Raw genomic sequence first — 15,615 nt, forward strand, 5'->3', positions numbered from 1 at the left:
AGTATAAAATATGAAATGCCATTTGAATAACTCCACCCCCTTTTGCCCGCAGCCTGCGCCCGGGGATGGACAAGGAGGTGCTGGGGATTCTGGTGTCCTACAAAGTCCGCGTGAACTTGATGGCATCCCGAGGCGGGTGAGTTGGTGAGACCGAAAATCCTGTGTGCCCCCCGACCTGCTGGGCGCCATTTCCCAGAAGATGAGGTCACATCGTCCTCATTGTACAATCCAGGCCATGTATGCGGTCAGCGAGTGTCGGGTTGAGCCATGCGTGCGGTTGGCGAGCGCTGGGTCAAGCCATGCGTGCGGTCGGTGAGCTCCAGGTTGAGCCATGCGTGCGGTCGCTGAGCGCCGGTTCAAGACATGCATGTGGTTGGTGAGCGCTGGGTCGAGCCATACATGCAGTCGGCGAGCTCCGGGTCGAGCCATGCATGCAGTCGGCGAGCTCTGGGTCGAGCCATGCGTGCGGTCGGCGAGCTCTGGGTCGAGCCATGCGTGCGGTCGGCGAGCTCCGGGTCGAGCCATGTGTGTGGTCGCTGAGCGCCGGTTCAAGACATGCATGTGGTTGGTGAGCGCTGGGTCGAGCCATACATGCAGTCGGCGAGCTCCGGGTCGAGCCATGCATGCAGTCGGCGAGCTCTGGGTCGAGCCATGCGTGCGGTCGGCGAGCTCTGGGTCGAGCCATGCGTGCGGTCGGCGAGCTCCGGGTCGAGCCATGTGTGTGGTCAGCGAGCTCCAGGTCGAGCCATGCGTGTGGTCGGCGAGCTCCGGGTCGAGCCATGCATGCAGTCGGCGAGCTCCGGGTCGAGCCATGCATGCAGTCGGCGAGCTCTGGGTCGAGCCATGCGTGCGGTCGGCGAGCTCCGGGTCGAGCCATGCATGCAGTTGGAGAGCGCTGGGTTGAGCCATGCGTGCGGTCGGCAAGCTCTGGGTCGAGCCATGCGTGCGGTCGGCGAGCTCCGGGTCGAGCCATGTGTGTGGTCAGCGAGCTCCAGGTCGAGCCATGCGTGTGGTCGGTGAGCTCCGGGTCGAGCCATGCATGCAGTTGGAGAGCGCTGGGTTGAGCCATGCGTGTGGTCGGCTAGCTCTGGGTCGAGCCATGCGTGCGGTCAGCGAGCTCCAGGTCGAGCCATGCGTGTGGTCGGCGAGCTCCGGGTCGAGCCATGCATGCAGTTGGAGAGCTCTGGGTTGAGCCATGCGTGCAGTTGGTGAGTGCTGAGTCAAGCCATGCGTGCGGTCGGCGAGCACCAGTTCGAGTCATGCATGTGGTTGGTGAGTGCTGGGTTGAGCCATGCGTGCGGTCGGTGAGTGCTGGGTCGAGCCATGCGTACGGTTGGCGAGCGTCGGGTTGAGCCATGCGTGCGGTCGGTGAGTGCTGGGTCGAGCCATGCGTGCGGTTGTAGAGAGACTGCATGCCATGTTTTAGATGCGTTTAGCATTTTGCATTTTTCTTTTTTTCCAAAAACGCAACGTTTGGCATTTAAAAAAAAGTCCCCGCCCCTTTCCCAAAAAACGCACCGGACGAAAACGCGGAGATGCGAACCTGTCCCATAGGAAATCATGTTCAAAGGGGGGGCGGTAAAAATGCAGCACAACTGCCTTTTTTTTTTTAACCGCAAGTGTAACTATGTTTTGCCAACATAAAGCCGCTCACAATACATCGATCGTTATAAAAAACGATTGGCGCCCCCCTCTGTGTGACCTCCAACATGACTTCTTTTCTTCTCTTCTCCAGCATTCTGGGAGACCTTATATCCAGGTAAGTGCACAGGAGGAACATACCTGAGTAGGGATCGGTGGCCACACACGTATCGATCGGTGGCCACACACACACATATCGATCGGTGACCACACACACACACGTATCGATCGGTGACCACACACACACACATCGATCGGTGGCCACACACACACGTACCGATCGGTGACCACACACACACATATCGATCGTTGACCACACACACACACATCGATCGGTGGCCACACAAACGTACCGATCGGTGACCACACACACACATATCGATCGGTGGCCACACACACACATATCGATCGGTGGCCACACACACACGTACCGATTGGTGGCCACACACATACATATCGATCGGTGACCACACACACACATATCGATCGGTGACCACACACACACACATCGATCGGTGGCCACACACACACACATCGATCGGTGGCCACACAAACGTACCGATCGGTGACCACACACACACACATATCGATCGGTGACCACACACACACACACATCGATCGGTGACCACACACACACACACATCGATCGGTGGCCACACACACACACATCGATCGGTGGCCACACACACACATCGATCGGTGGCCACACACACACATATCGATCGGTGACCACACACACACACATCGATCGGTGGCCACACACACACGTACCGATCGGTGACCACACACACACATATCGATCGGTGGCCACACACACACATATCGATCGGTGGCCACACACACACATATCGATCGGTGACCACACACACACACATCGATCGGTGGCCACACAAACGTACCGATCGGTGACCACACACACATCGATCGGTGACCACACACACACACATCGATCGGTGACCACACACACACACATCGATCGGTGGCCACACACACATATCGATCGGTGGCCACACACACATATCGATCGGTGGCCACACACACATATTGATCGGTGACGAATCCCTCATCAATTATAATAGGAAATGAAATTGAAGCGTACGGGACGCTATTGATTGGATACAAGATCGATCAGATTGATAATGACCATTTCATTGATCTCTGTGACGATCGGTTCTCTGACACAAACGCAGATATTCAGTTCGATCGATCAGAAGCGATCGATAGAATTGACTTGCCAGGCTTGATATGGATAGAGCTCACTATAACAATTGATTGGAGGGTCCGTGGTTTACAATTCGACTTCGATCCAATCATTTTTAGTTCCCATATAGAAGAAAACAATTTTGGCCATATTCAATATATTTCAAAATATATTTAAATAAATAAAAATAAAAAAAAAATAAAAAAAAATAAATATTTATAAATACTGTTTGTTGAAATGCGTTTTTATTACAAAATATATGAAAAATATTTTTAAAAATACATTTCAAATATACTGTATGTCTTTAAAAATACAAATCTACATTTTTTAAAACGCATTTACAAAATTGTTAAAATGACTTTTTTATATGTTAAAAAAAATCTGAAGAATATATTTAAAAAATATATATATTTTTCATATATTTTGTAATATACTGCATTTTGAAATGCGTTTTTTTATATATTACAAAATATATGAAAAATATATATTTTTTTTAAATACATTCTTCAGATTTTTTTTAACATATAAAAAAGTCATTTTAACATATATTTGTAAATGCGTTTTAAAAAATGTAGATTTGTATTTTTAAAGACATACAGTATACTTGAAAAATGTATTCTTAAAAATATTTTTCATATATATATTAATATATATACAAAATATATATTTTTTAAATATATTCTTCACTTTTTTTAACATATACAAATATATGTTAAAATGACTTTTATATTTTTGTAAATGCATTCCAAAAAATGTAGATTTGTATTTTTTTTTTTTTGCATGTTGAAATGTTTTTTTACAACACAGATGAAAAATATTTTAAAAAATACATTTTCAAATATACTGTATATCTTTAAAAATACAAATTTACATCTTTGGTACGCATTTACAAATATATGTTAAAATGGATTTTTTATATGTTAAAAAAATCTGAAGAATATATTTATAAAAAATATATTTTTAAAAATATTTGTCATATATTTTGTAATATATAAAAAAATGAATTTCAAAGTGCAGTATATATATACAGTCATGGCCGAAATTGTTGGCACCCTTGATATTTTTCCTGAAAATCAAGTATTTCACACAAAAAAGGTATTGCATTAACACATGTTTTGCTATACACATGTTTATTCCCTTTGTATGTATTGGAACAAATATAAAACAGAGGCAGAAAAGCAAATATGACATAATGTCACACAAAACCCCAAAAATGGGCTGGACAAAAGTATTGGCACCCTTAACTTAATATTTGGTTGCACACCCTTTGGAAAACATAACTGAAATCAGTCGCTTCCTATAACCATCAATAAGCTTCTGACACCTCTCACCCGGAATTTTGGACCACTCTTCCTTTGCAAACAGCTCCAGGTCTCTCTTATTGGAAGGACACCTTTTCCCAACAGCAATTTTAAGATCTCTCCACAGGTGTTCAATGGGATTTAGATCTGGGCTCATTGCTGGCCACTTCAGAACTCTCCAGCGCTTCTTTGCCATCCATTTCTGAGTGCTTTTTGACGTATGTTTGGGGTCATTGTCCTGCTGGAAGACCCAGGATCTTGGACGCAAACCCAGCTTTCTGACACTGGGCCCTACAGTGCGACCCAAAATCCTTTGGTAATCCTCAGATTTCATGATGCCTTGCACACAGTCAAGGCACCCAGTGCCAGAGGCAGCAAAACAACCCCAAAACATCATTGAACCTCCACCATATTTTACCGTAGGTACTGTGTTTTGTTCTTTGTAGGCCTCATTCCGTTTTCGGTAAACAGTAGAATGATGTGCTTTACCGAAAAGCTCTATCTTGGTCTCATCTGTCCACAAGACGTTTTCCCAGAAGGCTTTTGGCTTACTCAAGTACATTTTGGCAAACTGTAGTCTTGCTTTTTTATGTCTCTGTGTCAGCAGTGGGGTCCTCCTGGGTCTCCTGCCATAGCGTTTCATTTCATTTAAATGTCGACGGATAGTTCGCGCTGACACTGATGCTCCCTGAGCCTGCAGGACAGCTTGAATGTCTTTGGAACATGTTTGGGGCTGCTTATCCACCATCCGGACTATTCTGCGTTGCAATCTTTCATCAATTTTCCTCATCCGTCCACGACCAGGGAGATTAGCTACAGTGCCATGGGTTGCAAACTTCTTGATAATGTTGCGCACTGTGGACAAAGGCAAATCTAGTTCTCTGGAGATGGACTTGTAACCTTGAGATTGTTGATATTTTGCCACAATTTTGGTTCTCAGGTCCTCAGACAGTTCTCGTCTCCTCTTTCTGTTGTCCATGCTTAGTGTGGCACAGACAGACACACAATGCAAAGGTTAAGTGAACGTCTCTCCTTTTTATCTGCTTTCAGGTGTGATTTCTATATTGCCCACACCTGTTACTTGCCCCAGGTGAGTTTACAGGAGCATCACATGCTTGTAACATTCTTATTTATCCGCAGTTGTGAAAGGGTGCCAATACTTTTGTCCAGCCCATTTTTGGAGGTTTGTGTGACATTATGTCGAATTTGCTTTCTTTCCTCCCTTTTTTTGTTTTGTCCCAATACACACAAAGGGAATAAACATGTGTATAGCAAAACATGTGTTAATGCAATACGTTTCGTGAGAAATACATGATTTCCTGGAGAAATATCAAGGGTGCCAACAATTTCGGCCATGACTGTGTATATATATATATATATATATATATATATATATATATATATATTACAAAATATCAGAAAAATATTTTTAAAAAAACATTTTTCAAATATACTGTATGTCTTTAAAAATACAAATTTAAATTTTTGGTATGCATTTACAAATTTATGTAAAAAAAATGTTAATAAAAATCTGAAATGTATATATTTAAAAAATATATATTTTTCATATATTTTATAATACATAAAAACGCATTTCAAAATGCAGTATATATATTACAAAATATGAGAAAAATATTTTTAAAAACACATTTTTCAAATATACTGTATGTCTGTAAAAATACAAATCTACATTTTTTGGAACGCATTTACAAATATATGTTATAATGACTTTTTTATATGTTAAAAAAAATATTTTTCATATATTTTGTAATATATAAAAAAACGCATTTCAAAATGCAGTATATATATTACAAAATATATGAAAAATATTTTTAAAAATACATTTCAAATATACTGTATGTCTTTAACAATACAAATACATTTTTGGAATGCATTTACACAATATATGAAAAATATATGTTTTTGTTAAATATATTTTTCAGATTGTTTTTAACGTAGAAAAAAAAAGTCATTTTAACATATATTTGTAAATGCATTCCAAAAAATGTAGATTTGTATTTTTAAAGACATACAGTATATTTGAAAATGTATTTTTAAAAATATTTTTCATCTGTGTTGTAAAAAACATTTCAACATTCAAAAAAAAAAATACAAATCTACAATTTTTGGAATGCATTTACAAATATAAAAAAGTCATTTTAACATATATTTGTATATGTTAAAAAAAATGTGAAGAATATATTTAAAAAATATATAATTTGTATATATATTAAAAATATATTTTACTAAATATCTGAAAAATATTTTTAAAAACACATTTTTCAAGAATACTGTATGTCTTTAATAATACAAATTTAAATTTTTGGTATGCATTTACAAATTTATGTGAAAAAAAATGTTAAAATGACTTTTTTATATGTTAATAAAGTATCTGAAGAATATATTTAAAAAATATATATTTTTCATATATTTTGTAATATATAAAAAAATGCATTTCAAAGTGCAGTATGTATATATATATATATATTACAAAATATCTGAAAAATATTTTTAAAAACACATTTTTCAAATATACTGTATAAAGAAAAAAAATGTTAAAATGACTTTTTTATATGTTAATAAAACATCTGAAGAGTATATTTAAAAAATATATATTTTTCATATATTTTATAATACATAACAACGCATTTCAAAATGCAGTATATATATTACAAAATATAAGAAAAATATTTTTAAAAACACATTTTTCAAATATACTGTATATCTTTAAAAATACAAATTTACATTTTTGGTATGCATGTACAAGTATATGTAAAAAAAATGTTAAAATTACTTTTTTATATGTTAAAACAAAATCTGAAGAATATATTTAAAAAAAATATATTTTTAAAAATATTTTTCATATATTTTGTAATATATAAAAAAAAATATATATGTGTGTGTGTATATATATATATATATATATATATATATATATATATATTTTACAAAATATCTGAAAAATATTTTTAAAAACACATTTTTCAAATATACTGTATGTCTTTAAAAATACAAATTTAAATTTTTGGTATGCATTTACAAATTTATGTGAAACAAAATTTTAAAATGACTTCTTTATATGTTAATAAAGTATCTGAAGAATATATTTAAAAAATATATTTTTTTCATATATTTTATAATATATAAAAACGCATTTCAAAATGCAGTATATATATTACAAAGTATAAGAAAAATATTTTTAAAAATACATTTTTCAAGTATACTGTATATCTTTAAAAATACAAATTTACATCTTTAGTATGCATTTACAAATATATGTAAAAAAAAATGTTAAAATTACTTTCTTATATGTTAAAAAAAATCTGAAGAATATATTTAAAAAATATATTTTTAAAAATATTTTTCATATATTTTGTAATATATAAAAAAAATGCATTTCAAAGTGCAGTATGTATATATATATATATATATATATATATATATATTACAAAATATCTGAAAAATATTTTTAAAAACACATTTTTCAAATATACTGTATGTCTTTAAAAATACAAATTGAAATTTTAGGTATGCATTTACAAATGTATGTGAAAAAAAATATTAAAATGACTTTTTTATATGTTAATAAAACATCTGAAGAGTATATTTAAAAAATATATTTTTTCATATATTTTATAATACATAAAAACGCATTTCAAAATGCAGTATATATTACAGAATATCTGAAAAATATTTTTAAAAGCACATTTTTCAAATATACTGTATCTCTTTAAAAATACAAATTTAAATTTTTGGTATGCATGTACAAATATATGTAAAAAAAATGTTAAAATTACTTATTTATATGTTAAAAAAAATCTGAAGGATATATTTTAAAAAAATATATTTTTAAAAATATTTTTTATACATTTTGTAATATATAAAAAATGCATTTCAAAGTGCAGTATATATATATATATATATATATATATATATATATACTAAATATATGAAAATATTTTATAAAAATACATTTTTCAAGTATACTGTATATCTTTAAAAATACAAATTTACATTTTTAGTATGCATTTACAAATATATGTAAAAATATAGGTTCAAATAGATTTTTTATATGTTAAAAAAAATCTGAAGAATGCAGTATATTTTATATATATATATATATATATATATATATATATTACAAAATATATGAAAAATATATTTAAAAAACATAAAAAGGCTGAGATGCGGATAAAACAGATATGCAGAAAGAGCAGCAGGGGGCGCCGGTGGGGGGGAGGGGCATTTGCACATTTTTATTATTTTATTTTATTATTTTATCTTTTTATTATCTTTTTTTTTCAGTGATGTATCAGTGGAGCTGCCACTGGTTCTGATGCATCCCAAGCCTGCTGAAGGTGAGTCCGCATGAGGATGTGACGGGTGGTCTGGAATGTACACCGCGGACGCACAACGTACAGCTGACGTTTGCGTTGATCCCTCTCGCACGGCCACAGTTCACCACAAATCTTCTTTTTTACTTTTTTTATTTTCTTTTTTACCTTATCTGCTAACATATGTAACAAGCGAACACGCTCGGTGCCTTTAGTAGATCGCAGACATGTGCAGTTCCTTTCATTCTGGACTAATTTTCCGTTAATCGGAGATTCGGATGAATCCAAATGACAACAGTAACGAATTTAAACGAATATGAAATAACGAAACGAAATTCAAATTGATTCGAAAATAAGACTAGAATAAAATACAACAGAAAATAAAGAAATAGAAAAGAATAGAATCCATTAGAACAGCATAGAAAAGATTAGAACAGAAAATCAAAGAATAGAATAGAAAAGAATAGAGTAAAACAGAACAAAGTAGAACAGAAAATAAAGGAATAGAATCGATTAGAAGAGAAAAGAATAGAAAAATCAACGAATAGAATAGAAAAGATTAGAATAGAGAATCAACGAATAGAATAGAAAAGATTAGAATAGAGAATCAACGAATAGAATAGAAAATAATAGAGTAAAACAGAGCAAAGCAGAACAGAAAATAAAGGAATAGAATCAAATCAATTAGAATAGAATAGAATAAAAAATCAAAGATTTGAATAAATTAGAATAGAATAGAAAATATTAGAATAGAGAATCAAAGAATAGAATAGAAAAGAATAGAGTAAAACAGAGCAAAATAGAACAGAAAATAAAGGAATAGAATAGAAGCAATTAGAATAGAATAGAAAATAAAGAAATAGAAAAAGAATAGAATCCATTACACTAGCATAGAAAAGATTAGAACAGAAAATCAAAGAATAGAATAGAAAATAATAGCGCAAAACACAGCAAATTAGAACAGAAAATAAATGAATAGAATAGAATAAATTAGAACAGAATAGAAAATAAAGGAATAGAATAGAAAAGATTAGAAAAGAGAACCAATGAATAGAATAGAAAATAATAGAGTAAAACAGAACAAAATAGAACAGAAAATAAAGGAATAAATTGAATCAATTAGAATATAATAGAAAATAAAGGAATAGAATAGAATAAATTTGAATAGAAAATAAAGAAATAGAAAAAGAATAGAATCCATTAGACTAGCATAGAAAAGATTAGAACAGAAAATCAAAGAATAGAATAGAAAATAATAGCGCAAAGCACAGCAAAAGAGAACAGAAAATAAATGAATAGAATAGAATAGAAAAGATTAGAACAGAGAATCAAAGAATAGAATAGAAAATTACAGAGTAAAACAGAACAAAGTAGAACCGAAAATAAAGGAATAGAATCGATTAGAATAGAATAGAAAAATCAAAGAATAGAATAGAAAAGATTAGAATAGAGAATCAACGAATAGAATAGAAAATAATAAGGTAAAACAGAGCAAAACAGAACAGAAAATAAAGGAATAGAATAGAAAAGAATAGAAAATCAAAGAATAGAATATAAAATACAGGAATAGTATAGAATCAATTAGAATAGAATAGAAAATAATAGAATAAAACAGAGCAAAATAGAACAGAAAATAAAGGAATAGAATAGAAAAGAATAGAATAGAAAATACAGGAATAGAATAGAATAAATTAGAATAGAATCGAAAATCAAAGAATAGAATAGAAAAGATCAGAATAGAGAAACAATAGAACAGAATAACTCAGAAAGAATATAACTGCCTCCCGAAACTCGAATAGTTGAATAGAACGAATGTGAATTAGAACAGAATACATTAGAATAACATAAGAATAGAATAGATTAGAAAAGACTAAAATACTTTACAAAAAAATCGTGAATTGTGCCGTGGCGACGCGAGTCGCGATCGAAAAAGACCCCGGGGAAAATTTCTCCGAGGACACAGACGATTGGACGGGATGACTCCTCTATATACTGATGCAGTGACATCATCACTCGTAGATCGCCCCTCCCCCTCGCCCCCGGATTCGTCGTTTCTCCGAGGACACAGACGATTGGACGGGATGACTCCTCTATATACTGACACAGTGACATCATCACTCGTAGATCGCCCCTCTCCCTCGCCCCCGGATCCGTTGTTTCTCCGAGGACACAGACGATTGGACAGATACTCCTCTATATACTGACACAGTGACATCATCACTCGTAGATGGTCCCTCCCCCTCGCCCCCGGATCCGTTGTTTCTCCGAGGACACAGGCGATTGGACGGGATGACTCCTCTATATACTGATGCAGTGACATCATCACTCGTAGATCGCCCCTCCCCCTCGCCCCCGGATTCGTCGTTTCTCCGAGGACACAGACGATTGGACGGGATGACTCCTCTATATACTGACACAGTGACATCATCACTCGTAGATCGCCCCTCTCCCTCGCCCCCGGATCCGTTGTTTCTCCGAGGACACAGACGATTGGACAGATACTCCTCTATATACTGACACAGTGACATCATCACTCGTAGATGGTCCCTCCCCCTCGCCCCCGGATCCGTTGTTTCTCCGAGGACACAGGCGATTGGACGGGATGACTCCTCTATATACTGACGCAGTGACATCATCACTCGTAGATGGCCCCTCCCCCTCGCCCCCGGATCCGTCGGTTCTCCGAGGAGACAGACGATTGGACGGGATGACTCCTCTATATACTGACGCAGTGACATCATCACTCACATATATTGAGCAACTTCAGTAACTCCTTCTTTTTTCTCGTTTTTCCTCCACCTTGGACCCTCCAGGCACAACCAGGTAGGATCTTTATACACAGACGTGATTGTCTCGTGGTTTTATAAATTGGTTGGTCCGTGTGGCTGCTGACGATTGATTGGTCGATCGATCGATGTACATTGCAGGGATCTGAAAGCGATTCTACAAGTTGTGATTAAAAAAATGATCGAAAACAGGGGCGGACTGACCACTTGGAAACTCGGGCACTGCCCAAGGGCCCCGGGGTCAGTAGGGGGCCCCATGAGATGCCCCTGGTACCTTTTTCATAGGCTTTTTTGAGTTTGGGCAAGGACCCCAGGGGCCCCATGATCCCCTATTGCTCGGGGGCCCCATGAGTTGTCAGTCCGCCCCTGATCAAAAACCAACAAGCACGTCTACACTTACCTGCTCTGTGCAATGGCATTACACAGAGCATCCCCCATCCTCTTCTTTTTTGGGCCCCTTGTTGGCGGTCTTGGCTCCTCCCCTCCACTACTGAGGGCCCCCAACAGCAAGCCTCTTGCTATGGGGGCACTCAAGCAGGCGTTTTCCATTCACATACAGCCCTGCCCCCCCACCGCTCTCTCCTCACTGGCTCCTGCTGCTGTGTGAGCCAACCAGGAGAGAGCCCCGGGAGAGCCACTGCTCTCATGCACAGCGCTGGATCGAGATGGGGCTGAGGTATGTATAAGGGGGGGGGGGCGGGGGGGCGGGGGGGGGGCCCTGCACCCACAGGTTTTTTTTTTGTTTTTTGCATTCCGTCTTTATTAGTTTTCACGGAATGTTACAAAAAAACAGGAAAATTAGAACAATCGATCAGCTGCTGCACCTTGCTGGGCTCTCATGAGGAAAGCGGCAGGGTCTGCATTCCTTTACATGTGATTTCACTTTGGGAGGATCTCAGCAGAAATGACATTTTTTGTTGCAGGGGATGCCCAAAAATCTGACTTGTATATTAGTGCAGCCAATCACACAGGCAGGAAATGACATTTCTGGGGGGGCGGTCCATATACAAGAAGGGCGGGATAGGTGTGGAGCTGGAAGGGCAAGGAAGGGCAGGATGGATCTGGAATCAGAAGGGCAAGGAAGGGCAGGATGGGTGTGGAAATACCAAGACAGAGGAGGGCAGGATGGGTCTGGAACCACCAAGGCAGAGGAAGGGCAGGATGGGTCTGGAACCACCAAGGCAGAGGAAGGGCAGGATGGGTCTGGAACCACCAAGACAGAGGAGGGCAGGATGGGTCTGGAACTGGAAGGGCAGAGGAGGGCAGGATGGATCTGGAATCAGAAGGGCAGAGGAGGGCAGGATGGGTGTGGAACTACCAAGGCAGAGGAGGGCAGGATGGATCTGGAACCACCAAGGCAGAGGAGGGCAGGATGGATCTGGAGCCACCAAGGTAGAGGAGGGCAGGATGGATCTGGAACCACCAAGGCAAAGGAAGGCAGGATGGGTCTGGAACCACCAAGGCAGAGGAGGGCAGGATGGATCTGGAACCACCAAGGCAGAGGAGGGCAGGATGGATCTGGAACCACCAAGGCAGAGGAAGGCAGGATGGGTCTGGAACCACCAAGGCAGAGGAAGGCAGGATGGTCTGGAACCACCAAGGCAGAGGAGGGCAGGATGGATCTGGAACCACCAAGGCAGAGGAGGGCAGGATGGGTCTGAAACCACCAAGGCAGAGGAGGGCAGGATGGGTCTTGAACCACCAAGGCAGAGGAGGGCAGGATGGGTCTGGAACCAAGGCAGAGGAAGGCAGGATGGGTCTGGAACCACCAAGGCAGAGGAGGGCAGGATGGGTCTGGAACCACCAAGGCAGAGGAGGGCAGGATGGGTCTGTAACTACTAAGGTAGAGGAGGGCAGGATGGATCTGGAACTACCAAGGCAGAGGAGGGCAGGATGGATCTGGAACCACCAAGGTAGAGGAGGGCAGGATGGATCTGGAACTACCAAGGCAGGAGAGGGCAGGATGGATCTGGAACCACCAAGGCAGAAGAGGGCAGGATGGGTCTGGAACCACCAAGGCAGAGGAGGGCAGGATGGATCTGGAACTACCAAGGCAGAGGAAGGCAGGATGGGTCTGGAACCACCAAGGCAGAGGAGGGCAGGATGGGTCTGGAACCACCAAGACAGAGGAGGGCAGGATGGATCTGGAACCACCAAGGCAGGGGAGGGCAGGATGGGTCTGGAACCACCAAGGCAGGGGAGGGCAGGATGGGTCTGGAACCACCAAGGCAGAGGAGGGCTAGATGGGTCTGGAACTAGGAAAGTACAAAGTTATATATTGTATTGTTATAGTTTTTTCTGCCATTTTTCCAAGAATTTATGAATGTGATCACAAAAAGTACAAGGGTGACATTTCAGGGCCTTGCAGGACCCCTTCATCAGTCATGCGACGACACGAGTGACCACACATGCTTCCCAAAGGAGTCCTGAGAGGCTCTGGAACCTCGCACTTGTACTCATTATGACGTGATATGGACCCATGGTGAGGGTGCAACACGCTACCCAATGGATGGAGAAGAGTAGAGTGTTGACCTCATCATCGTGACGAGGTTCCTTCATAATCCAATGATCAGATGATGGGGATGGTGGGAATGGTGGCATCTCCATCCTTGCTAAACAATATGGCGGGTGGGTCTAGGATCCTCTCCCATGAGGATCCTAGATGCCTCGTGATTGGCCCAGAGCTGTCACATGGGGACAAGGAAAGAGTCCGCTGACCCGTCTGAGCTCCGACACGTCAGTTCGGAGAGAGGGAACACGCGTGAACTCATTGCGACACCGTGAATCCGGCCTCAGTAGTCAACTGTATGAGAATGTGTTCTGTAACGGACCTCTCCTGATACTCGCAGTGCGGAGGACGTGGTGATCGAGGAGTTCGCTCGCCAAAAGCTACAGGGAGAGCAAGACGACGAGGAGGACAAGGAGGAGGCGAGCTGACGACATTATTCCGAATCATCGTGGTCGTTATCTGCAAGAACGTCACCACCCCACCCCCGCTTCCTTACCGAGGTCTACTAGAATCGCAACTTGTCTCTTTGTTTCTTGTTTTTATTTTTTAGTCCGTTTCGAAATGTTCGATGTATTACTAAAACTGTGAAAATAAAGGACTGATCATATCTTGTAGGCACAAAAATGGCTTTAGACTGGTTATTCGTTTTTTTTTCATGTCTAATGGGGTAGATTATTATTCACAAAAGTCTGGCTCTCGAGAAACTGCAAAAATGCCACGGTAGCCCGTTTATATCATTGGGAGACTACTGTGGTCAGATATCACCAGAGGACTACTGTGGTCAGATATCACCAGAGGACTACCGTGGTCAGATATCACCAGAGGACTACTGTGGTCAGATATTGCCAGAGGACTAACATGGTCAGATATCACTAGGGGACTACTGTGGTCAGATATCGCCAGAGGACTAACATGGTCAGATATCACTAGGGGACTACTGTGGTCAGATATCGCCAGAGGACTAACATGGTCAGATATCACTAGGGGACTACTGTGGTCAGATATCGCCAGAGGACTACAGTGGTCAGATATTGCCAGAGGACTACCGTGGTCAGATATCACTAGGGGACTACTGTGGTCAGATATTACTAGAGGACTACCATGGTCAGATATCGCCAGAGGACTACTGTGGTCAGATATCACTAGGGGACTACTGTGGTCAGATATCACTAGGGGACTACTGTGGTCAGATATCACTAGGGGACTACTGTGGTCAGATATCACTAAGGGACTACCATGGTCAGATATCACAAAGGGACTACTGTGGTCAGAAATCACTAGAGGACTATGGTGGTCAGATATCACTAGGGGACTACTGTGGTCAGATATCACTAGGGGACTACGATAGTTAAATATCACTGAGGGACTATGGTGGTCAAATATCGCTAGGTTTCTTACATGGTCAGAAGCAACAGGACTACTGTGGTCAGATATCACTAGAGGACTACTGTGGTCAGATATCACTAGGGGACTACCGTGGTCAGATATTACTAGAGGACTACCACGGTCAGATATCACTAGGGGACTACGATGGTCAGATATCACTAGGGGACTACTGTGGACAGATATCACTAGGGGACTACTGTGGTCAGATATCACTAGGGGACTACTGTGGTCAGATATCACTAGGGGACTACCGTGGTCAGATATCACTAGGGGACTACTGTGGTCAGATATTACTAGAGGACTACCATGGTAAGATATCACTAGGGGACTACTGTGGACAGATATCACTAGGGGACTACTGTGATCAGATATCACTAGGGGACTACTGTGGTCAGATGTCACTAGGGGACTACGATGGTCAGATATCACTAGGGGACTACCATGGTCAGATATCACT

The 15,615-nt window shown here is 39.9% G+C and overlaps 1 protein-coding gene across 1 annotated transcript in view; it reads left to right on the plus strand.

Moving 5' to 3' along the window:
- ARR3 (arrestin 3) overlaps positions 1–14,396 on the plus strand; it is a 52,577-nt gene extending 38,181 nt beyond the window's left edge. The window contains exons 13-17 of the mRNA XM_089666869.1: positions 53–136; positions 1,736–1,759; positions 8,449–8,501; positions 11,291–11,300; positions 14,113–14,396. Coding sequence (XP_089522995.1) covers positions 53–136; positions 1,736–1,759; positions 8,449–8,501; positions 11,291–11,300; positions 14,113–14,200 — 259 coding nt within the window. The 3' untranslated portion in view covers positions 14,201–14,396. The remainder of the gene's footprint in view (positions 1–52; positions 137–1,735; positions 1,760–8,448; positions 8,502–11,290; positions 11,301–14,112) is intronic.
- The last annotated feature ends 1,219 nt before the right edge of the window (positions 14,397–15,615 follow it).

Source organism: Staurois parvus, unplaced genomic scaffold (assembly GCF_062004578.1).
Source record: "Staurois parvus isolate SC_StPar_1 unplaced genomic scaffold, SC_StPar_1.0 ptg002880l, whole genome shotgun sequence".
Taxonomy (NCBI): Eukaryota; Metazoa; Chordata; class Amphibia; order Anura; family Ranidae; genus Staurois; species Staurois parvus.